The sequence below is a fragment of the Loxodonta africana genome, chromosome 21 (assembly GCF_030014295.1).
Source record: "Loxodonta africana isolate mLoxAfr1 chromosome 21, mLoxAfr1.hap2, whole genome shotgun sequence".
Classification (NCBI taxonomy): domain Eukaryota; kingdom Metazoa; phylum Chordata; class Mammalia; order Proboscidea; family Elephantidae; genus Loxodonta; species Loxodonta africana.
In genome coordinates this window covers 19,025,886-19,050,019 of record NC_087362.1, presented here as the reverse complement: position 1 = coordinate 19,050,019, position 24,134 = coordinate 19,025,886, and the positions used below count along the sequence as shown (strand labels likewise).

The 24,134-nt window shown below is 39.5% G+C and overlaps 1 protein-coding gene across 1 annotated transcript in view; it reads left to right on the top strand.

Annotated features, from left to right (window-relative positions):
• PALLD (palladin, cytoskeletal associated protein) overlaps positions 1-24,134 on the top strand; it is a 318,926-nt gene that overhangs the window by 58,435 nt on the left and 236,357 nt on the right. The window contains exons 6-8 of the mRNA XM_023554972.2: positions 2,607-2,748; positions 3,688-3,711; positions 22,724-22,843. Coding sequence (XP_023410740.2) covers positions 2,607-2,748; positions 3,688-3,711; positions 22,724-22,843 — 286 coding nt within the window. The remainder of the gene's footprint in view (positions 1-2,606; positions 2,749-3,687; positions 3,712-22,723; positions 22,844-24,134) is intronic.

Sequence of the window (24,134 nt, the reverse complement as noted above, 5' to 3'; positions counted from 1 at the left end):
CTGTGGTGTTCTGACTGCTTAAATCCCTCAGCATCTACTGATTTCCTACATCTCTGACTTTCCAACACTGAACAAAACGCATGATCCTAGGAAAAAATCAAAGTTTCCTTGGGTGCCTGAAAGCACAAGCATGTGAAGTATTTGTGTACAATTTGTCGTCTACCATGAATGGCTTCCTGGACCAGCCTAGAGGCATTTACCTGATTGATCCATAGAAGCTGGACCCCATGAGTGACACTTACCCCGCTGTTATCCACTAAATTAGCTCTTCTCTGGACCCAATCACAAAGTAAAAACATACGGAATTAAAACCAGAGTTTTTCTACATTAAAAAAAAAAAAAAGGGTAAAGAATGCAATTGCACGCAAAAGTAGTTGACAATCTTAATCTTTTCCCTTAAAAAAAAAAAATTCTTGTTAACTACCAAAGTTCTTATCAAATGCCTTCTCAGACGTCACACTAATAATTCTCCCACCAGCATCATAAATTTGGGATTTCCATAGGGCTTTGGAAACCCTGGAGGTGTAGTGGTTAAGAGCTACGGCTGCTAACTAAAAGGTCAGCAGTTCAAATCCACCAGGTGCTCCTTAGAAACTCTATACTGCAATTCTAGTCTGTTCTATAGGGTCACTATGAGTCGGAATCAACTCAACAGCAATGGGTTGGTTATAGGGTCGCTATGAGTTGAAATTGACTCAATGGCAGTGAGTTTGGTTTGGTTTTTTGGTTTAGCACACTTAGAAACCCTGGTGGTGCAGTGGTTAAGAGCTACAGTGAGCTAAAGCTGCTGACCAAAGGGTTGACTGTTCGAATCCACCAGCTTTAGGTTAGGTGCCATCCAGTCGGTTCCGACTCATAATGACCCTATGCACAACAGAATAAAACACTGCCCGGTCCTGTGCCACCTTACAATCGTTGTTATGCTTTAGCTCATTGTGGCAGCCACTTTGTCAGTCCACCTCGTTGAGGGTCTTCCTCTTTCCCGCTGACCCTGTTCTTTGCCGGGCATCATGTCCTTCTCCAGGGACTGATTCCTCCTGACAACATGTCCAAAGTATATAAGACGCAGTCTCGTCATCCTTGCTTCTAAGGAGCATTCTGGTTGCACATCTTCCAAGACAGATTTGTTCGTTCTTTTGGCAGTCCATGGTATACTCAATAATTCACCAGCAGCTCCTTAGAAATCCTATGGGGCAGATCTACTCCATTCTGTAGGGTCTATATGAGCTGGAATCTACTCGACGGCAACAGGTTTGGTTTGGCTTTTTAGCACACTCATGGAGACCATTTGTCACATCATTTGTTTTTCAAAGGACACCATTTGTCCCCTTAGAAAATTAGAGGACAGACAAAAACATTTCTTAATGTGAAAATTTTTTTTTCTTTGGTTTTGCTCTATGTTTAGGTGAAATACTTCATATCTTAGGAGCTCTGCATGCCCTATATGGTATCCAGTACTCCCTAGTCAGCCATTCAACAGTCAAGAAGTTTAAGTAGGCCCCATTGATAGTTAATGCTAGAGGGGGAAGATAGAGAAGGTATGTGTAAGGGAGCTATTTTTAATGATCTGATATTTAACAATGAGTTTTAAAAACTTTACCTCATTGCATCTATAAAACCAAAGTAATTTCTAATCTGTTGGATTGCAAAATTTATTGGTCTGGAGTTGATGGAGTTGGGTAGAAGGCAACGAGCTCGAAAAGAGGAAATGAAGGGCAATGAGGGAGTTGTATAGCATGTTTTAGTATTTTACCCAGCACCTCAAAATGAGAAAATACCAAAAACCTTCAGCTTAATAAGCCTGGTATGGTTTAATAAACGTGGGCAAAGGTGGTGTGGGAGTACAGGAGAAGGTTGGAACATGGGAGAACAAATGCATGTCTTTTTTCTCTTCTTATCTAGTTTTGCATAAAGATCTACATCCATTTGGGGTGTAATTGTTTTAAGAGGAGGTTTGCATTCCACCAGTTTACTTTTTAAATGTTGATAAAGAAAGGTACCAGCTGTTACTGTAGAATTCCATAAATGTGAAAGGGTCAGTGCATATTTGCAAATTTGTAGACAAGCTAAACATTTCCACAGGGCTTATGGGAAGTCTTACTAATTTCATGACATGGAGATTATGAAAACTTTATGAAAATTATTTTTTAAAAAGCAGACAATCAATGGATTTAAAGGTGTTTAGACATACTTTGGACATGTTATCAGGAGGAACCAGGCCGTGGAAAAGGACATCATGCTTGGTAAAGTAGAGGGTCAGCGAAAAAGAGGAAAACCCTCAACAGGGTGGATTGACACAGTGACTGCAACTGTGAGCTCAAACATAGCAACGATTGGGAGGATGGCACAGGACCAGGCAGGGTTTCCTTCTGTTGTACGTGGGGTCGCTATGAGTTGGCACCAACTAGATGGCACTTACGACTCAATGGCACTGGGTTGGGTTTAGATGGCACCTAACAACAACAGCCTTACCTGAGTTAGTGTTCATTATTTTATGATGCAAGTTTTGCATTTTTTTCTCTAAGGCTTGGACTTTTTATTCTGTCTGGTGAAATTGCTTAAGAACGCACTAATGTCTGATTGGGAACATTCTCCTTGAATTTCAGGAACTGCAAAACATAACAGCGTCAGAAGGCCAGGTGGTGGTTCTGGAATGCCGGGTCCGAGGAGCACCTCCTTTGCAGGTCAAGTGGTTCCGGCAAGGCAGTGAAATCCAAGACTCTCCAGATTTTCGGATTCTACAGAAAAGTGAGGAGCGGTGCCAACCCCCCAAACCCCACCATTTTATTCTGTCTTCAGGAAAACCAAGGAGGGCTTAGCCATTCATATGATTTGGTTTGTATTTTCAAAGAGTGGTGAGACCAGATGACTTGTAACTCTGTAGGGAGAGTAAATTAAAGCAGTGACACTTGCTTGTGAACCTCTTTGAAACCCCAATGAGAGTTATATGTATTTCTCCAGAAAAAATGCACATATATGTTTCTACTCAAAGTTTTGCAAATAATTTTAAGAGGTTCACGAGCTTCCTATAGCCCATTTATGAGCTGCAGTTTAAAAGGCTTCTTTGTGGTGTTTCTAGAATGTGAGTTTCTATATCAATAGAAAGATAAATGTAACTACTATCACCTAAAGTGGCACAGTGGTTAAGAGCTTGGCTGCTAACCAAAAGGTCGGCAGTTCGAATCCACCAGCCATTCCTTGGAAGCCCTATGGGGCAGTTCTACTTTGCCCTATAGGGTCGCTAAGAGTTGGAATCGACTCAACAGCAATGGTTTTTTTTTTTGGGGGGGGGGGTTGTCACCTAAGGAGTCCCTGGGTGGTTCAAATGGTTAAGTGCCCAACTACTAACCTAAAGGTCAGTGGTTCAAATCCACCCAGAGGCACTTTGCAAAAAAGGCCTGGTGATCTGCTTCCAAAAGCTCACAGCCTTGAAAACCCTATGAAGCGCAGTTCTACTTTGCTCACATTGGGTCACCATTAGTTGGAATCAACTCGATAGCAACTTTTTTTTTTTTTTTTTAATTTACTATCACCTTACCTACCTGTTTTGTATTATGGAGCTTGTAACACTTCTGCAGACATGTCCTTGCAAAGGTAGTAGAAAAACATAGGTAGGTTTATTATTATTGTAACTCCATTCTGATATTCTGTTTTTTTGGTTTTTTTCTTTTTTCATGTGGCAAACAGAACCTAGATCTACAGCTGAACCGGGTAAGAATCTTTTTGTTGGTAATGTATCTTTTGGGCTTCGGTCATTCTCTGTTTCTGTTTTAAAGCCATAAGCAGAACAATGTTTTTGCATTTCCCTGGAAATGTGAAACCCCCTTAAAGACAGTATCTTTTCATCATGGGGTCTGTACACTGCTTTTTACATCAACTTCTTTATTAGTAAAACATGAAGTTCCATTCAGACAAGAAGGTCAAGCTCAGTGACTTAAGACTTTTTAAAGTATATTCTTTTATCCTCAGAAAGCAAACTAAGTGAATGATGAAAAAGCGTCCTCCAAAATTCTAGTAGAAAACAAAAACCTGCTGCATATTTGAAAACCCATTAACAACGAGCCTCCCAGTTTAGAAATGGGTCTCAAAGGACAGCAGCCCAAAGATGTCAGCAGAACTGACCCCCAGGCATTTCTCATTTATGCACCCTGAGCCATAAACTTTTACTATTCTACAAGCATGAAGAAAGTCATCTTGCCCTAGGACCTGCCTTAATTACCAGGTCGTTTGACCTCATCAGAGTGCTACGTTATCCAGAAGCACGGGGTCCAATTGTGCGCCCCCTGGGACTCCTTGTGTATTTATGGCTCCCTGGACCAAAGCGGTGTTCCTAAAGAAAACAAGAATTCTAGGCATTCCACAGTGTGTCGTCCTCGAGACAACCTTCTTTTGTATTTGTCCCATTAGTAAAGCTGCTGGTTTCATTTATTTTTTGCTAAAAGGGTAGAAAAACAAGTCATTTTCCTGTTTCTGCGGTCTGTGCTTCTGCGTCAGCATCAAGCAGATCCTGCCAGATGTCCTGTAGGAGGCCCGACCTTGCTCTGTTCCTTCTTTCGGGACTTGGAGGTGCTCTGGGGCTGGCTACAGGTCTGATTACTGCAGTCAGTTCCTAAATCTTTCACATCTGAGTCTTGGGTCTTTAAAAGCAGAGTGTGATCCTGTCAGGACCCAGAGTTTAAGGGGTGCTGAGCAGCATCCTTAGGGAACCACTGGAATTGATCTGGTGATTTCTTGCCATGAGATACAACTAGAGCATGTCGCCACACTTAATGTGTTAGTGACCACATCAAACACTGTAGCTGCTTTCCAGACAGTGGAAACATAGAGCTTCCGATTTTGTCTGTGATACGTCTTTGCACAAGATTGCATAATGTTAGCTCCCTGATACATGCAGCTTCTGAGACTGAATCTACTGTATGATCTAATATGGAAACCCTATAGGGAATTGGAGCCCTAGTGGCACAGTGGTTAAGAGCTTGGCTGCCAACCCAGCGGCCAAAAGTTCAAATCCACCAACCACTCCTTGGAAACCCCGTGGAGCAGTTCTACTCTGTCCTATAGGGTTGCTATGAGTGGGAATCAATTTGATGGCAATGGGTTTGGTTTTCGGTTTTTTATAGGGAATGAGAGCACATTTTTTGCATTTACTATTTTAAGTAGACATAGTTTGGTGGAGTCCCTGGGTAAAGCAAACAGTTTACCTCTCAGCTACAAACCAAAAGACTGATGGTTCAAATTCACCCAGAGATGCCTCAGAAGAAAGGCCTGGTGATCCACTTCTGAAAGGTCACAGCCACTGGAAACCTTATAGAGCACAGCTCTGCGCTGACACACACGCGGTCACCAGGAGTCAGGCGCTGACACACACGCGGTCACCAGGAGTCAGGCTCATCTCAAGGGCAGCTGGTATAGTTTGTAAGATATAAAAGTAGGAGCCAAATACCTCTTTTCTCAGCAGAAATAGTTTATTATCTGAAGAGAAATCTATAAACAATTTATGTCTTTTGATGCTTTTTATACAAATAAAACTAAAATCTCGGGCCAGAAATTTTAAAAGCATTGCTACTGGAATGGATTCAGTTTGCTTTTGATGTTGCATTTTAGATTCTTAGCATATTCATGCAACTCTTTTTTCATCCTCTTGTTATCCCTTGTCACCATCTCCCTAGATGATGATGATTTATTAAATGCCATCCATAATTTAGGTTGGAAAATCATAAACCAACCACCAGCTGAAAATTCAAAACACTGCTCAGAAACTGCAGAGTTTAGTTGCATGTTTGAAAATAGAAAACACTCAGCATATTGACTAAGAAGGAATAAATTTGAGTGAGGTAAAGAAAATGGCACGACCTGCCAGCTCCCACCCTCGCCTTCTCCCTTACACTGCGTGTACCCCTCAGGTCTCATTTATGGTTTGCTCTTTTGCTCTAGAATATAGTTTTGATCATGATCACTTTAATAAAATTAGCCCTATACAGTTCCACAGAATAACTCGATTTCTAGAATTTACTTAAGGAGCCCTGGTGGTGCAACGGTTAAGCTCTTGGCTGCTAACCATCCAAAAGACTGGCAGTTTGAACCCACCCAGCAGCACCACGGGAGAAAGGCCTGATCACCTGCCTCCGTAAAGATAACAGCCTAGAAAACCCTATAGGGTAGTTCTACTCTGTCACATGGGGTCGCTATGAGTCAACATCGATTCGACAGCACCCTAGCAACAAACAACAACAGAATGTGCTTAAATGTACATTTGGTTTAAGATGCCAAAGTCATCACGAAAAGAGAAAGATATGGAAGACCCTCCTTTTTAATCATAAACCCTAGCAACGTATAAAAAAGATCCTTCTCTCTATGCTGGCTGAATTTTCCTATTTTTATTTTCCCTGTTCAGTTAGGTCTGAAAGCATTTAAGAAAACAGATGCCTCCATTCCAGGCACAATAATAGCATTTGCTAAACACAAAGATTTCTTGGCAGAAAAATATTCCATGCACGTCATACAGGAATACAGAAATAAAATACATACAGTTGATATAGGAAAAAAAATATACATATATATATACAGACACACAGATACTTATACATATATGTATAGTCAAGAGGTATTAAAAACAAAACACAACCAGTTTTCCCTGATCTCAGATCATGTTTCTACAATTATATTTACCAAGACAATTCCAGAATTCCTGCTTTCTCTTTTACGGTGAAACATTAAAATGCTCTGCTTCAGGAAATTTACAGTTGGCACATACAGTTAAATAAAATCCATGATCATATTAAAAAAAAAAGAGAAAACTTTTAAACACATGAATGACTCTTCAACTTATACTTATGTGAGTTGTGTAAGAACCTCAGAACGAAGCAACTGTTAAAACAGATTTGTATTTAAACAACGTTTTAGCCTGCCTGACAAAACTGGGTGTGTTTCTTTTACTAGTAGCCAAACGTTTTCCTTACATTGACCTTGAAGTTGCTATGTCAGGGGGAAAAATACGTTGGACTCTAGTTTATTTTCCTTAAATGATCTGATTGACTTGTATCTAATGGACCGTTCCACTATTTTCCTAGTTGTTAGGGATTAGCTGATGAATTCATCCATATAGAATAGACGCAAGAACTGGCTTCCCTGAGAGCTGTTTTTTAGCCACTGTCAACTGCAAAAGAGAAAAACAGACACGGCTATAATACATCAGAGGCAAGAGATAAATTTTCTAAGACTCGGTCAATGATGTCTTCCAAATGCTAAAACATAAATAGCCTTTGAAATTCAGGAAAATATTTAAGCATTCAGATTTTATTACCTCTCTTCCTACCCTCTTCCGTTCCTCTGACTTACTCACTCGTGCTCTCTCCCCTCTAGCCGGCTGCTGGCTGGATGGCTCTCCGCCTGGCTGGATGGCTCTCCGCCTCCCTGTCCCGTCTCTCCCTTCCTTCCTTCCCTTTTCCTCCTCCTCCATCCCTCTCTGTCTCATCCTTTCTCCCTCCCTCTCCTTTTCCCTCCTTCATTGTTCAATCTCTTTTTGCTCTTTTCTTCACTCTCCTTCCTTTTCTTCTTCATGTGCAAGATGTTTTAAAGCTCTAGAAATAAAAACTGAAACTCGCGAGTACCTAGATATAGCCCCTTTGGAGGTTAGATAGGTAGATAAGGAAGGAAATAGCACATTCCCTCCCAAAGCCTTTGTGCAACCGAAACAGGTTTTTCTTGTCACTACTCCGTTGTGTCTGTCTAATGTGTTTTACACTCCCCTCTCTGTCTAGACAGAAGTCAGCTTGCACCACAAGTCTTTTCAGACTGTTTTGTGAATTAAGAGACCGTCAGCTCACTTAAGACCAACATCCGTTTGTCATATTACCTGTTCTGGGTTTCTTCTTTGACATCCTGACTTTACAGTGATTGAATCCTTCAAAGACTAGTTAGAGAGTGGGGGGCGGGGGAGGTGGTGGGACATGCAGAAGACTCATTTGACAGCTGGAAATGCTCAGTCTCTTACTCAGCTGTCTGGAAACAGCCACAAACTGTATTAAGTTACTTCTATAGCATTGTCTAATGGCATGGGTCTTAGTTATCTAGTGCTGCTGTAACAGAAATACCACAAGTAGGTGGCTTTAACAAACAGGAATTTATTTTCTCACAGTTTAGGAGCCTAGAAGTCTGAATTCAGGGCATTAGCTCTAGGGGAAGGTTCTCTCTCTGTCAGCTCTGGGGGAAAGATCCTCGTCTCTTCCGAGCTTCTGCTCCTGGGCAGTCTTCATGTGGCTTGGTGTCTCCCTTTCCCTATCTCTGCTTCTTTCTTGCTTGCTTGTTTAATCTCTTTCATAATTCAAAAGAGATTGACTCAAAACACACCCTACGCTAATCATGCCTCATTAACATAACAAAGACCACCCAGTCCCAAGTGAGATTATAACCACAGGCATACCAAAAAAAAAAAAAACACCCTTGCAGTAGAGTCCATTCCGACTCACAGTGACCCTGTAGGACAGGGTAGAGCTGCCCCATAGAGTTTCTAAGGAGTGCCTGGTGGATTGGATCTGCCAGCCTTTTGGTTAACAGCTGTAGCTCTTAACCACTAGGCCACCAGGGTTTCCACCACAGGCATAGAGGTTCACATCTACAACCCATATTTTGGGGGACACATGTCAATCCGTAACAACACACAAAGTGAAAAATACAAAATAAAATAAAATGTTTTACTTGTTGGGCACTTATAAAAGTATGGGGCCTCCTACTTTCAATATAAATCTCTGTTGACCAATGCCACCCGTCTTAGATCTTGTACTGTGGATGCCACATTTTGGTTCTGTGATTCAGGCTATGAAGTAAATTATACTTAGTTAAATGTATTAAGATGCTGAATTGTAGGACGACTCTGATGGAGGTATTCGTTAAGATCCCAGTTTTTAACTGAGACTGAACACAGTTGAAAACTTAGTGCTAGTTCTAGGTTAAGGTGGCGAATAGAACAAAAGTGTCTCCACCTGTGGTTCCCAAACTGTGTGCCAAGGTACACAGCAACACCATAGCAAATGTACCGGGTGCTGCAATACGTTTTAATTTTTTGATGCAAACACAATGATAGTTGACCTCTGACAGATATAGTGTAAACAACTCAAAACTGTCCAGCGTTCCAACGTTAGATCACACTACGTTCTCTTCTCTGACATATCTTTGCAAAGCAGAGGTTTTGGTGAATATGTGATGACAAAAAGCAAGTACCACGTGAAAATCAGTGTGAAATATGAAATGAGGCTGGCTATGCCCAATCTGATCCCAAGGCTTGAGAAGCTGTGCAGAGCACACATCCATTAGTAAGTCCTTGTGGTTATTTAAGAATAAAATTATAATATTTTCTTTAAATTTATGTGTATATTTTTCCAACAGTGACTAAGTTGTTAAGGCATAACTAATTAAGCTGTTTGGAAATAACTACATAATAAATGGAAGCATAAGGTATGTTTTTTTTGGCTTAGGAGGACTGTAACAAAATTACTGAGACACTTAGGGTGCCTTGAACCAAGAAAGTTTGGGAACCTCTGGTTTAGTCTCCGAGGGAAGGGACTAAAGACATTTGAATTTGTACCAAAAAGAAAATCTAGTGGTTCTTGGAATTCTAAAGGCAGGATGCTGCTACTCTTCATCTTCTCCCTGTGTTCATCTTCCAGAATACTGGCTGTCTTAGTCATCTAGTGCGGCTATAACAGAAATACCACAAGCTTTAACAAACAGAAGTTTGTTCTCTCACAATCTAGTAAGCCAGAAGTCCAAATTCAGAGCGTCAGCTCCAGGGGAAGGCTTTCTCTCTCTGTCAGCTCTGGAGGAAGCTCCTTGTCACCAATCTTCCCCTGTTGAGGAGCTTCTCAGTGCAGGGACCCTGGGTCCAAAAGACACACTATTCTGATGGCTCTTGTTTCTTGGCTGTATGAGGTCCCCTGTCTCTCTGCTCACTTTTCTTTTTTATATCTCAAAAGAGATTGGCCCAAGACACAATCCAGTCTTGTAGATTGAGTCCTGCCTCATTAACATAACTGCCTCTAATCTTGCCTCATTAACATCATAGAGATAGGATTTACAAAATGGTGGACAATCATACAATACCAGGAGTGATCCACAACACCGGCCTATAAACTTTTCCTGTCCTGCCAGACTGGAAGGACTCCTCCCTGGGCAATCTGACAATCCCAAGAGGAAAAAAAAAAATCTAAGATAATGACATGGAGTTTCTCGAATAAAGAGGACACCTAGATTACACTACAGGAAAGGACAAAGTTGACAACCTCCCTCTCTCATGTTCAGAGCTCATGACCATGTCTGCAGCAGAGATAAAAGACCTCTGAAGAAAACCTGCAACATGGAAGATAGCAACTTGGAGAAAACAGATTTGCAAAGAGAAGAAAATGTAAAAAACAAAACACTCAGAGAGAGAAGAAAATCAATATGCCCAAGAAGTAAGAATTAAAAGCTACGGAAAAAGGGAGCATTCGGAAAACAAAAAGAATTCTTGGAATTAACAACTTGGTAGCAAAAATGAAAGTTGAGGAAATGTCCCACAAAGTAGAACAAGGAGAAGGAATGTAAGAGAAAAAAAGATAAGAAAATTAGAGAAACTAGAGAACCAGTCCAGGTGGACGACACACCCATAACTTGGGATTCAGGAGGAGAAAACAAATAAAAGGAAGGATAAGCTTATCGATTAATTTTTTTTTTCCTCTAAACTGAGGGATATCAATTTCCAGATTGAAAGGGCCCACAAGGGCACAATGTGTGAAAATAAACTCACAGCAGTGCATATCTCTGTGAAATTCAGGATATCCAAGACAAGAAGATGATTCTACAAATGTCCAGGGAGGAAATATCAGGCCACATACAAATAATCAAAATGGCATAAGACTTCTCAACAGCTACCCTAGACACAAAGAGACAATGAAGAAGATCTTCAAAATTTTGAAGCAAAACTACCTCCAACTTAGACTTCTACACCCAGGCAAGCCCTCCATTCAGTATGAGGATGGAATAAAGATGTTTACAGCCTTGCAAGGTCTCAAAACCTTACCTCCACAACCTTGTCTGGAGGATGTGCCACACTACAACAGGATCACGATAATTAACCTAAAGAAAGGATAAAAGAAGCAGGAGATCAAACACAAGTGAGAGATGGAGGAAAATCCCAGGAGGCTGACTGCTGTGCACCAGAAATGGAAGACAAGTCCAGATTGGAACAATGTGACTCAATAAACAGATACAGTGAAGCTTTCATCACTCAGAGGCTCTTTGCCACATCTTCTTTTACCCTGATGACAGAATGGCAAGAGTGTTAAGCCTGACCCAAAATCTTATCTCCCCTTGGTCTGTCCTGCTCTTCCCTCCATACATTGCCACCTAGAACATCTGAGGACATCATTTCGCCCCCACAGAAGTGTTCTGCTTTGATTCAGTCCTGAGAACTAGACGTTGGCCGTATTGAGCTTAGAAATAGAAAATATGGAGACATTCATTCCACCAACAATATTTCTGTTGATGTCCAGTTTCTGCCCACGCTTAGCTCTGCCAGACTCCTCAGCCATGGTGAGCTTTACGTTTCCCAGAATTCTCTCATGCATTCACTGACTACCCTGTGGGGACTTTTGTAATCTCTCAGGAAAGTTGAAGACAGTTAATGCCCCCTGCTAACTTCCTGGGAGCTTTTTCTAATGGTGGTGATGTTTTCTTTTTTACATAGCAAGATTTGTTCTTGTTACTCAGTTTTTCAAAACTAAAGAACATATTTGAAGGATCCATACAAATGTAGTAAAAAAAGAAAAAAAAAAAAGAAAATCAGTGGAATGATCATCTCAAAAATAGGAGGAAGATTCACGTGAAGAAGGCATATAGAGCACTTATAAGTATAGATAATATTTTCTTTCTTAGACTTAATGATGGGCACACAAGGGTTCATTTCATTATTAATCCTTCAACCATTTATTTTAAATATTCTCTAAATAAGTAAATAAATCCTGTATAAAAAACTAATGCAGGCATTACAGTTATCCACAGTGAAGTTCAGCTTGTTAATTTCACCCTGGAGTTCTTTCTTAACTGTTGTTTTAGCCAAACCATGAGGAAGGTAGAATCTGGATTCATTTTTTAGGTATGCTGGGCCAAAAAAGGAAACCCTGGTGGAGTAGTGGCTAAGTGCTATGGGCTGCTAACCAAAAGGTTGGTGGTTCAAGCTTACCAGGCGCTCTTTGGAAACTTTATGGGGCAGTTTTACTCTGTCCTATATAGGGTCACTGTGAGTTGGAATTGACTCGACAGCAGTGGGTTTGGTTTTTTTGGTTTTGAGCCAAAAAAAAAAAAAAAGAGCTGTAAAGGAAGGCATTTATGAAAATGTTCCCTTATTACCCAAGAGGCCTAGTAATCTTGTCCTTGCTGTCTCATCATTTTATGAGTTTCCAAAAACAAAGCAGTTTTTGTTTGTATTTAATCAAGTGTTAAGGATGTCCAAGAACTTGAATGGAATTCAGAATCGAATTCTGGGAGATATTGCTATGATTAAATAATTTCTAGATAACTATAAAAACACAAGCTTTATCATCAGTAAAATGAGTTTCGGATTTAGTAATTTATTATATGTCCTCAAATCATTCCTTTCACTTAGGAAAATTGGATTAAAATGGATTACAAATACAGTTATTAATAACATTAAGAATTTCCACTTATACTGGAGATAGTTTTTTAGTGCAGATAAGCCTCTAACTCCCTTTGCGGTATTTTACACAAAGAACATGCGCCTTCTACGTTTGTTTGCCAACTGCTCCCTTCCAGGAGGGATTTTTGTAAAGGTCCTATGCTTTTTTTTTTTTTAATATTTTTTTTTTTTTTTGCTTATGACGATACTTTCTCTGGGGGGGAGGGAGGAGGTGGCAAACAAACTTAGAGGGCTGTGTTATTTACGTAAAAATACACAGTCATTTCTTGATTTCTATTCCTTGCCAAAATTTATTTCGCAGATGTCTTGAATGTCTTTGTTCAAGTAAGATGCTACCAGATGAATATTCAATGCTGCAACTTGGCTCATCTCATTTCCTTATGGCTTTCTTCATTTTTATAATGTCAGAAACAGAGACATGCAGGCTATGCTGCTCCTTTTCTCGCAACAAAATGTTAACCTATTGTCACTGTTGGGTAGAAGTTTCCAGGAAAAGAAAAACTGAACAGTCTTTGGGGCACTGGGTTAAAAGGCTATCTTAAAATAAAAGAACATCATTAGGTATCAATACATTTAAAAAAAAAACCAAACCCGTTGCGGACCAGTAGATTCCGAATTATAGCGACCCTATATGACAGAGTGCAGTTCTATTCTGTCCTATAGGGTCGCTATGAGTCGGAATCGACCTGACGGCACTGGGTTGGGTATAGGACAGAGTAGAACTGCATCAATACCTCAAGATAACTAAAAGAACATTTTGATGGTTTTCTTTCTTTCTTTCTTTTCTTTTTCGTGCTTTAAGTCTGTAACCTTTTCTAGATGTTTTATACCTTAGGGGTATTCCTGAAAAAAAGTTAGTATAAAATGTTATTTTGTGCAGTCAAATTCTAAACACACAAATGAAGTTTATAGGAAAATCAGTTTTATTTAAGAATTTCTTTAGAAAACTTTTTTTTTTTTTTAACTGTAATATTTATGGTCCATCAGTCCCCTGCACATATCTTTCCCTTGTGTCCTTGGCTTTCTTCATTCTCCATTGTTCCAGATGGAGCGAGACTAGTGGGGTTTCTTAGATGGCTGCTCACAAGCTTTTAAGACCTCAGACACTACTCCCCAAAGTAGAATGTAGAATATTTTCTTTATAAACCATGTTATGCCATTTGAGCTAGATGTTCCCGGATACCATGGTCTCCACAGCCCTCAGCCCAGCAATTCGGTCCCTCAGGGAGTTTGGATGTGTCCATGGAGCCTCTGTGACCTTGCCCTGGACAAGCCATGGGGCTTCCCCAGCATTGTGCACTGTCCCTCCCCCCACCAAAGTTACCACTTATTGTCTATTTAGTGTTTTTCCATCTCCATCCCTGCCCTCCTTCATAACCATCAAAGATTGTTTCTTTTTGTGTGTAAACCTTTTCATGAGTTCTTATAGTAGTGGCCTCATACACTATTTGTTCTTTTGTGATTGACTTTTTTCTCTCAGCATAATGCCTTCCAGATTCATCCATGTTGTGAGATGTTTCGAAGAGTCTTCGTCATTCTTTATCGTTGCGTAGTACTCCATTGTGTGTAAAAACAAACACATCTTTTGTAAAGCAAATGTTTACTCTATTTTTCTCCCAATCTGAATTTCATTCATGCACTTATTACAAAATGTCTATGGAAAATATATTGTGTATAAGATGCAGAGAATACTACTAGGAACAAAACAAATGTTTTCCGCTCTCATGGAGGTTATATTCTAGTCAGGGAACCGGAAACTAACAAACTGGCTATGCACTAAATTACAAGCATACTGCGGACGCACTGTAGGTTCAGCTCTAGACCACGAATTTTTTGGTTTCCCAGTGCATATAAAATTTATACTCTACTGTAGTCTATTAAGTGTGCAGTAAGTACCATTACTCTAAAAAACATGTACCTACCTTAATTAAAAAATACTTTATTAGTAAAAAATGGTAACCATCACCTTTAGAGTGAGTTGTAATCCTCTTGCTGGTGGAAGATCTTGCCTCGATGTTGATGGCTGCTGATGATCAGGGTGGTGGTTGCTGAAGGTTGGGGTGGCTGTGGCAGTTTCTTAAAATAGGACCACAATGAAAGTTTGCTGCATCGATTGAGCCTTCCTTTCATGAACGCTTTTGATGTAGCATGTGATGCTGTTTGATAGCATTTCATCCACCGTAGAACATCTTTCATAATTGGAATCAGTCCTCTCAAACCCTGCTGCTGCTTTATCAACTAAGTTTATGTAATATTCTAAATCGTTTGTCATCATTTCAGTGATGTTCACAGCATCTTCACCAGGAGAAGTTTCCATCTAAAGAAACCATTTTCTTTGCTTGTTCATAAGAAACAACTCCTCATCAGCTAAAGTTTTGTCATGAGATCACGGCAATTCAGTCATGTCTTCAGGCTCCACTTCTAATTCTAGTTCCCTTGCTATTTCCACCACATCTACAGTTACTTCCTCCACTGAAATCTTGAACCCCTCAAAGCCATCTATGAGGATTGGAATCAACTTCTTCCAAACTCCTGTTAATGTTGATGTTTTGATCTCCTCGCATGGATCATGAATGTTCTGAATGGCTTCTAGAATGGTGAATCCTTTCCAGAAGCTTTCCAATTTACTTTGCCCAGACCCACCAAAGGAATCTGCAGCAGCTATAGTCTTATGAAATATATTTCTTAAATAATAAGAATTGAAAGTCAAAACTCTTTGATCCATGGGCTGCAGAATGGATGTTGTGTTAGCAGGTATGAGAACAACACTAACCTCCTTATACATCTCCATCAGAGCTCTTGGGTGACCAGGTACATTGTCAATGAGCAGTAATATTTTGAAAGGAATCTTTTTTTCTGAGCACTAGGTCTCAACCAAAACCCTGAACCCAACCCTTTGTTGTCGAGTCAATTCCAACTCATAACAACACTATAGGAGAGAGTAGAAATGCCCCATAATATTTCGAAGGAGTTGCTGGTGGATTTGAACTGCCCATCTTTTGGTTAGCAGCCAAGCTCTTAACCACTATGCCGCCTGGGTCCCAGGTCTCAATATTGGGATTAAAATATTCAGTAAACCATGTTGTAAACAGATGTGCTGTCATCTGGGCTTTGTTATTCCATTTACAAAGCACAGGCAGAGTAGATTTGGCAGAATTATTAAGGACTCTAGGGTTTTCAGAATGGTAAATGAGAATCAACTTCGACTTAAAGCCATCAGCTGCATAAGCCCCCAACAAGAGAGTCAGCCCGTCCTTTGGAACTTTGAAGTCAGGCATTGACTTCTCTCTGGCTATGAAGGTCCTAGATGGCATCTTCCATTATAGGGCAGTTTTGTCTGCGTTGAAAATCTGTTAGTGTGGCCACCTTCCTCAATTAGCTTAACTAGCTCTTCTGAATAACTTGCTGCATCTTCTACGTGAGCACTTGCTGCTTCGCCCTGCACTTTCATGTTACGGAGATGGTTTCTCTCCTTAAACCTCATAAACCAACTTCTGCTAGCTTTAGACTTCTCTTCTGCAGCTTCCTCACCTCTCCCAGCCTTCATAGAACTGAAGACAGTGAGGGCCTTGCCCTGGATTAGGTTTTGGCCTAAGGGAATGTTGTGGCTGGTTTGATCTTCTGTCCAGACCACTAAAACTTTCTGCATATCAGCAAAGAGGCCATTTCGCTTTCTTGTTATTCATGTGGTCAGTGGAATAGCACTTTTAATTTCCGTCAATAACTTTTCCTTTGCATTCACAACTTGGCTAACTGTTTGGCACAATAGTAATAGCTTTTGGCCTATCTCAGCTTAAGACATTCTTTCCTCGCTCAGCTTAATCATTCTAGCTTTTGATTTGAACTGAGAGATGTGTGACTCTTCCTTTCACTTGAACATGTAGAGGCCATTGTAGGCTTATTAATTGGCCTAATTTCAATACTGTCATGTCTCAGGGAATAGGGAGGCCTGAGGAGAGGGAAAGAGATGGGGGAAGAGTCAGTCAGTGGAGCAGTAAGAACATATACATTTATCGATTAAACTAGCTGTGTTATATGGGTGCAGTTCCTGATACCCTAAAACAATTACAATAGTAATATCAAAGATCACTGATCACAGATCACCATAACAGATGTAATCATAATGAAAAATTTGAATTATTGCGAGAATTACCAAAATGTGACAGAGGGACACCAAGTAAGCACATGCTATTGGAAAAATAGCACCGATAGACTTGCTCGACGCAGGATTGCTGCCAACCTTCCATTCGTAAAAAAATGCATTACCTGTGAAACACAATAAAATGAAGTATGCCTATATTTAGTTACAATTGTGATACATGTCTCTAAAGAAAATGTCAGAGCAAAATGACACATAGGTGGTAGATCTGACCAAGTCTAATAAAAAAGAAATAATGCTTCGGTAGAAATACAAGGCTGAGCAGAAGAGAACTAAGTACTTGAGCAGAAAGGGCAGAGACTGAAAGGAGCATGGCTTTGAAGAGCTACACAAGAGCCCTGTGTGCCCAACACCAGAGTACAGAAAAATGAGAGGTACAAGACGAGCCTGGTGAGAGGCGGGGGCCAGATCATGTGGAGCTTTGTAGACCACATTAAGGACTTTGAACTTGTCCTTGAAGTCATGGAAAGATGAGAGAGATGATAAAATTTTATTGTTAAAATAGACCTCTGGATTAGAAGGGATACACACACACACAGGCTCAGTTTTTCTTAAGATGGTATAACAACAACAAAACCCCACAAAAGTGTAGATAGCATCCAGAAGAAACTCTTTAAAAGTCGTCACAGTCATCAACCCAAAACCAGGTAAGATTTTGTCCTGTTTTTAAATAGGAAATTAAAACTATCATAAAAAGAAAAGAATATCTATGGTTACAGTTGAAGTATGCCTAGGTATTATCTCGCAATGGGCATTTCTCTAAGGGTCCACAGAGACTCCCTCTTTCCTGCTGGGGACACTCCAAGGTTAAAAGAACTTTCCAGAGAGCATCCAGCTCTGGGAAGATCATGCAGGGATATAGGCAGTGGGTGCCTGTTGCCCAGGCAGGAAGCACCTAGATGCTGCTAAAAGCTGGAAAGGCCGTCTGGATCCCAACAACATCTGCAAAGAGGGAACAAAGGTAATCTACTGCTGCCTGAAGCCCATCTCTCAGGTGGCAGCTAGCATGTGAATGTTTTTTCCAAAACCTCTTAAGAGTGGGCTGTTGATTTCTTCTAATATCAGTATGTCCACATTACAGTGTATTTTTTTTTTCTCTGTTAATATCTTATTCCAATGTATCTTTTTATCTTAGAGGACACAGAGCCCATCTCCTTGTAAAGATGAATTTCTAGTGAATTCTTTGGGTAATGAGGAGAGTAATTACATTTTCAGAGTTAGGAAATCCCTTCTTGATCCAGACAAATCTTTTGTTACCTCATTTTACATCAGGTTCCTTGTGTTCTGAATTAGGAAGAAATGCAGGACAACTAGAGAGGTTTTGTGCTCTAGAAAAAAAGAACATGCATGTGGGAGTTAGGCTGCCCACCTTCAGAATTTGGGGTCTGATATTAATTAGCCACGACCTTGAGAGAATCTGCATCTCCCTGACCTTGCCTGAAAAAAATGAGAATCTGGGCTAGTCGAGCTCTAAAGTCCCTTGCAGCACGAATATTCTAAGTTTTATGTGTCCTTCTCTAGTTAAGTACACTTTTAATTCATTCTGTAACCATATGTATTCAATTTAAAAATCCCTGATCCCTCATACCTTTCCAGATAGACCTCACTTTCCAAATGATTAATCTTACGTGAAGCTCCAACTTGAATTATTTCCACACTTTGTATCTTCCTCTTCAATTGCAAAGCCAAGAACTGTGTACAGTGCTGACAAAAAACACAAGAGGATTACCTCATGCTTTCTTTGTTGTGCTATTATTTTCCTTCCATTCAATGAACATTTTAATCAAATGATAATTGTATACTTTAAATGTATCAGTATCTAAAGGATAAATGTATCCTTTATCTGGAAAACATTTTCTTATTATGCCTAATGACTCTAGTCAGGATTTATTGATGTTTATGGCAAGTAATTGGAAGTAAACATTCTGCTAGTATTGAACCCACTGGCTTTGATTTCCACCTGTGTAGAACACTGAAAAGTCAGAAAATCCTGTAGAGTGTTACCCATGTAAACTCATATTGGGTACGCCAAATGAATCTTTTAAAGGCACGTTTCGATCATAAAATTTAAAAAACTAACTTGTGTTACTCAGTGGTGAGACCTGGAATGATCTGTCAAAAGTCAGCTGCCATCATCACGAGTCAGAGAAGGTCCAACATATATAAAACTACCTGCTGCAACATCATCCAGCATGAACACATTGTGTTACCCAAAAACATGTTCCAGATAATTAGGGAGAAGATAAGCCTGAACTTTTAATTAGCCAATAATTTGCATTGATGTTTGTAGAACAGGAGACCTTCACTGATACCATCATTTCAAAAAGGAAAGCAATTTCATTTCACTTGAAACAAATATGCTTCATCAACAAATTATGAAGAACTCCAAGTACCTCATGATTAAAATAAAAGCCATTGCACCCTCTTAAGATTGCTGTACTTTTTTGTGCTCTTCATGTATGATGTGCAAATGAGAAAAATATAAACATAACCTGAAATCATCTATTCATTTATAGAACTAGATATTTCCATTGTCTCCTTGTAACAGCTTTTATTGTACAGTTATCAGCTGAAATGTATGTTTTAAGTCTCTGTTTAAATTCATATTGAAGTGTTATGAAAATGTTTAACATGATAATATAGCAATTTTTAATTGCTTCTGTAGGAGAGGTTACAAAACTATCATGAAGAGTAGGACAGCAGAAAAGGCACTGTCTTCATGATTATAGGATAATTACAGTATATCTAATATTTGATTTTCAAAGATGCTGCATAGTGAACTAGAATTTTAATTTCTGTAGAAGTCTGAAATCATATTAATTGATCTTCCTTGTAGGCGTATGGTTAGTATCCTATCGTTGACAGCGTTGTACTTCAGGACAGATCTCGAAATGTTCTTTTTGACGATGAATGCAACACCATTCTTCTTCAAGTTGTCATTCTCAGCATAGTAAACTATATGATTGTCTGATTCGGAATGGCCAATACCAGTCCATTTCAGCTCATTAATGCCTAGGATATCAATGTTTATGAGTTCCATTTCGTTTTTGATGATTTCCAATTTTCCTAGATTCATACTTCGTATGATATGGATTGACACAGTGGCTGCAGCAGCGGGCTCAAGCATAACAATGATTGTAAGGGTGGCGCAAGATGGGGCAGTGTTTCAGTCTGTTGTGCATAGGGTCACTATGAGTCGGAACTGACTCGATGGCACCTAACAACAACAAGCAATGGAAGTCTGAAATAAGCATAAATGGCAGGAATTTTTAACTGTCTAAAAATCTCAATTCTGTGTTATTTTTCCTACTTCTGCTCTATATTCCTAGAGTTTTTTTTTTTTTTAATAACACTTTCTGATGGACATTTTCACATGCTTTTTTTTAACACAGCACAATTTTGAAGGAAAGAGCGAAGGGGAAATAATGAAATACCTTATTAGCAAGGGTATGAACTTATGGAGTTGGGATAGACCCAAGGATGTTCTAACCCACTTCCTTATAAGAAGACATGTTCTATCTCCCGAAGGTTACAAACAACTTGAGGGCGGGACCCATGAATTATTTATCTTCGTATCTATAGGAAGGACCTAATGTATTATAAAAAAAAAAAAAAATATTATAGATAGTCTTAAAAATACTTACCAAGAAAAAGAAAGAATTCCAAAAATTTCTAGAAGCTGTTCACAGAAGGAGGTTTCAGATTTTATCTCAAAAAACTTACTCAATGTTTTAAACCTTCTATTAAGAAATCCTCCCATTCATTTACTCTAACTTCTTCCCTCTTGCTGACATTTTGGACCATTTCTTCTTCTTCAAGAAAGTTGGAGATTAATTGAGCAGCTTCTTCCTTATATTAATTCCTTTTTATAGTACCTCTCACAATGTTTTATTTAAAGTAGATAGCCGGTTAGCATTTAAATGGATGAATACTTAATATACCCACTCCTCACCCATCAACATGATTAGATTCCAAAAACAAGATTGTTATGTGAAAATAGAAAATGGTCACATCAGATCACAAAACAGAGGATGACTACATCATTACATAACTGCCAAACCACTGAGAATCATGGCCCAGTCAAATTGACACATAACCTTAACCATCACAACCAGTGTTACTCTTGCTTCACACCTCGGTGTTTGTTACTGCCAGAAGTACATTGTTTATGTGGAAAGTAATCAGATAGTAGATTTTTTTATTATTGTAAATGATAAATGTTGAATAACAAGATAATCAATAAGTGAGGAGGAGGTGTATATATTTCATTGCCCTTTACTCTTAACTAAAGAATTCCAATTTGTTTCATGTCTTCATTAAGCTTTACTATTTATTTCTTTTTTTGTACATCGAGCTCTACTTTTTCATTCCTTTTTAACTGTCAAACTGAATATATGCTGAAACAATGAGGTGCATGTTTCCATAGCTCTTGCAATTTTACACCTATTTTAATATATCTATATATTTAAGGAGCAAGTCTGCCTAAGAGCAGTACGACATTGCTAAAATCACAAAAGCTTATAATCACTGTGGTCCCCAGACATTTCCTTAGGAATATAACATTGTGGTTAAATCAATCGACTGCTAACTGAAGGTCAGCAGTTCAAAATCACCAGTGGCTCCACGGGAGAAAGATGTGGCAGCCTGCTTCCATAGAGATTTATAGCCTTGTAAACTCTATGGGGTCTCTATGAGTCGGAATCAACTGGACTGCACTAGTTTTTTGTTTTTTTAATTGGTTTTCAGTTGAGCAGAAGTAAAAAAGCAACTACATTATAATGGAAAGAACTTGCACATACAATCAACTAAGCTAGGCAGGAGAACAACGGAGCCAGGATCTGCTGAACATCTTCCAAATGCCAGGTGCAGAGTTATACAATTTACAAAAAATCTCATTTCATCTTCCCATTATCCCATTGTTGTTGTCATTGTTAGGTGCCCTCAAGTTGGTTCCAATTCATAGCAACCAACCCTCCCTACAACAGAATGAAACGCTGCCCGGTAGTTTGCCATCCTTATAATCGTTGCTATGCTTAAACCTATTGTTGCAGCCATTGTGTTGATCCATCTCATTGAGGGCCTTCCTCTCTTTTGCTGACCTTCTACTTTACCAAGCATGATGTCCTTCTCCAGGGACTGATCCTTCCTGTTAACATGTCCAAATTATGTAAGACAAAGTATTGCCGTAGTGTTGCCTCTAAGGAGAATTCTGGCTGTACTTCTTCCAAGACAGATTTGTTTGTTGTTTTGGCAGTCCTTGGTGTGTTTGATATTCTTCACCAACACCATAATTCAAAGGCATCAATTCTTCTTTGGTCTTCCTTATTCATTGTCCAGCTTTCCCATGTGTATGAGGGGATTGAAAATACCATGTTTTGGATCAGGCTCACCTTAGTCTTCAAGGCGACATCTTTGTTTTTCAACACTTTAAAGACGTCTTTTGCAGCAAATTTGCAATGCACCTTTTGATTTCTTGACTGCTGCCTCCATGGGTGTTGATTGTGGATCCAAGTAAAATCAAATCCTTGACAACTTCAATCTTATCTCTGTTTGCCATGATGCCAGTTTAAGCAACGTCATGATAAGGGACATCAATTATCCCACTAAGTAGATACTGTCTCCATTTTATAGATGGGGAAACTGAGGCCAAACTTGTCCAAAAATCTCAAAGCCTGGGTCTGACTCCAAAGCTCTTTCCACCAGGCAGAGCTGCTAAATTAAATGTAAAGAGATTCTGTTGTGAAATACTTTTGTAAAGCAATTCTGTAATCCTCCTTACCTAATTTGCCCATTTTAGAAGATCAGAGAGTCTGACTTTATTCATAGTGACTTTGTGACTTCGCTCTGATGAATTATTCTTTTCTCTTTCCTTCCAGAGGAGATTTGTACCCTAGTTATTGCTGAGACTTTCCCTGAAGATGCAGGGATCTTTACATGCTCTGCGAGAAATGATTACGGTTCAGTAACCAGCGCTGCCCAGTTGGTTGTCACCTCAGGTATGTGAAGAGTGAAAATGACTCAGGTTTGTTCCCCGGCACTCGTGTGGTTTACCACAGGAGAAAGGAACTCTCCCAAGTGTTTGTTCAGTCTTTAAGAATGCTTGCTGCTGCTCCAAGACTTATCCTAACAATCTATGTTTCATCATAAAACAAAAGGCTTCAAGGGTGTGGGATGAGAGGGAGTGAAAGTGAAGATGGGAAACAGAAAAAGACCATGATAAGGTAGCAACGGAATACATATGGGGCTATTTTTTAAATCCCACAGTCTTGGTCATGGAGACAGCAGAGCTGTTTCCTGACATCCTCACTTTAACACAGAATCATGTTCACGTCCAAAGGCCACCTGTGAATTGGAGGTGCCATTGCTGTTCCCAAGGACACCAAATCACAAGACCCCAAAATGCTTGTACAAATAAATCGCTGTTTAATCCAGCTTTGGAAAAAGTAACATGAAATAAATCTAACACAATTTGGAGAAGCTGAAAAGAGCTTAGAAGTCATGTTTCATTGATAACTGGATATCACTCTGATATAAAAAAATAAAGTAACATATCACACTATGAAAACCAGTATTCAAAAATATCTGGAGACTTTTTAAGCTCAGAGATTTAACCCCTGCAGGGTTTCCAAGGAGTGGCTGGTGGATTCAAAATGCCAACCTTTTGGTTAGCAGCCAAGCTCTTAACCACTATACCACCAGGGCTCCTACCAGTGAGGAAGGCAATATAAAACAGTGTTTACCTTTATAATGATGTTTTTAACTGTAGTTAACTATTTTCTACAGTGACTTTAGTTTACTTTAATGGCCTTATCTCTGTTATTCACATGACGGTGACTTTGAAAATCTCTCTCTGACCCAGCATGACACTTAGAACATAGTAGGGAGACAGTAAATGCGGCGTTGGTTTTATGAGATGGACTTGGAGAGCTCAATCAAATCGCACTTAAGGTTCCTTTAGAAGACAGAAATCTTGGTGCTAGGTGGCAGCAGAGGCATAACCAAAACTGGTTTAGGGACTTTAAAGTGGGAACTGTAAATGTTTTCCCTTCCTTAATGGGGAAGCAATTGATACTAATGAATACTTTCAGTGTTCAAGGGAAATCCCAGGGTCATGATCGGAGCTACAGAAAGGGGAAGATCCCAACATTTGATTTTGAGTTGGTTTGAAGATTGTCCCATCCAATGGCAATAGCAATTGTGCGCTGCTCAAACAATACGGCCAAAATCCTAACCTCCAGGAGTCTGTGCAGCAAAAACTGGTGTGCAGTATTTCTCATTTCCTCTATC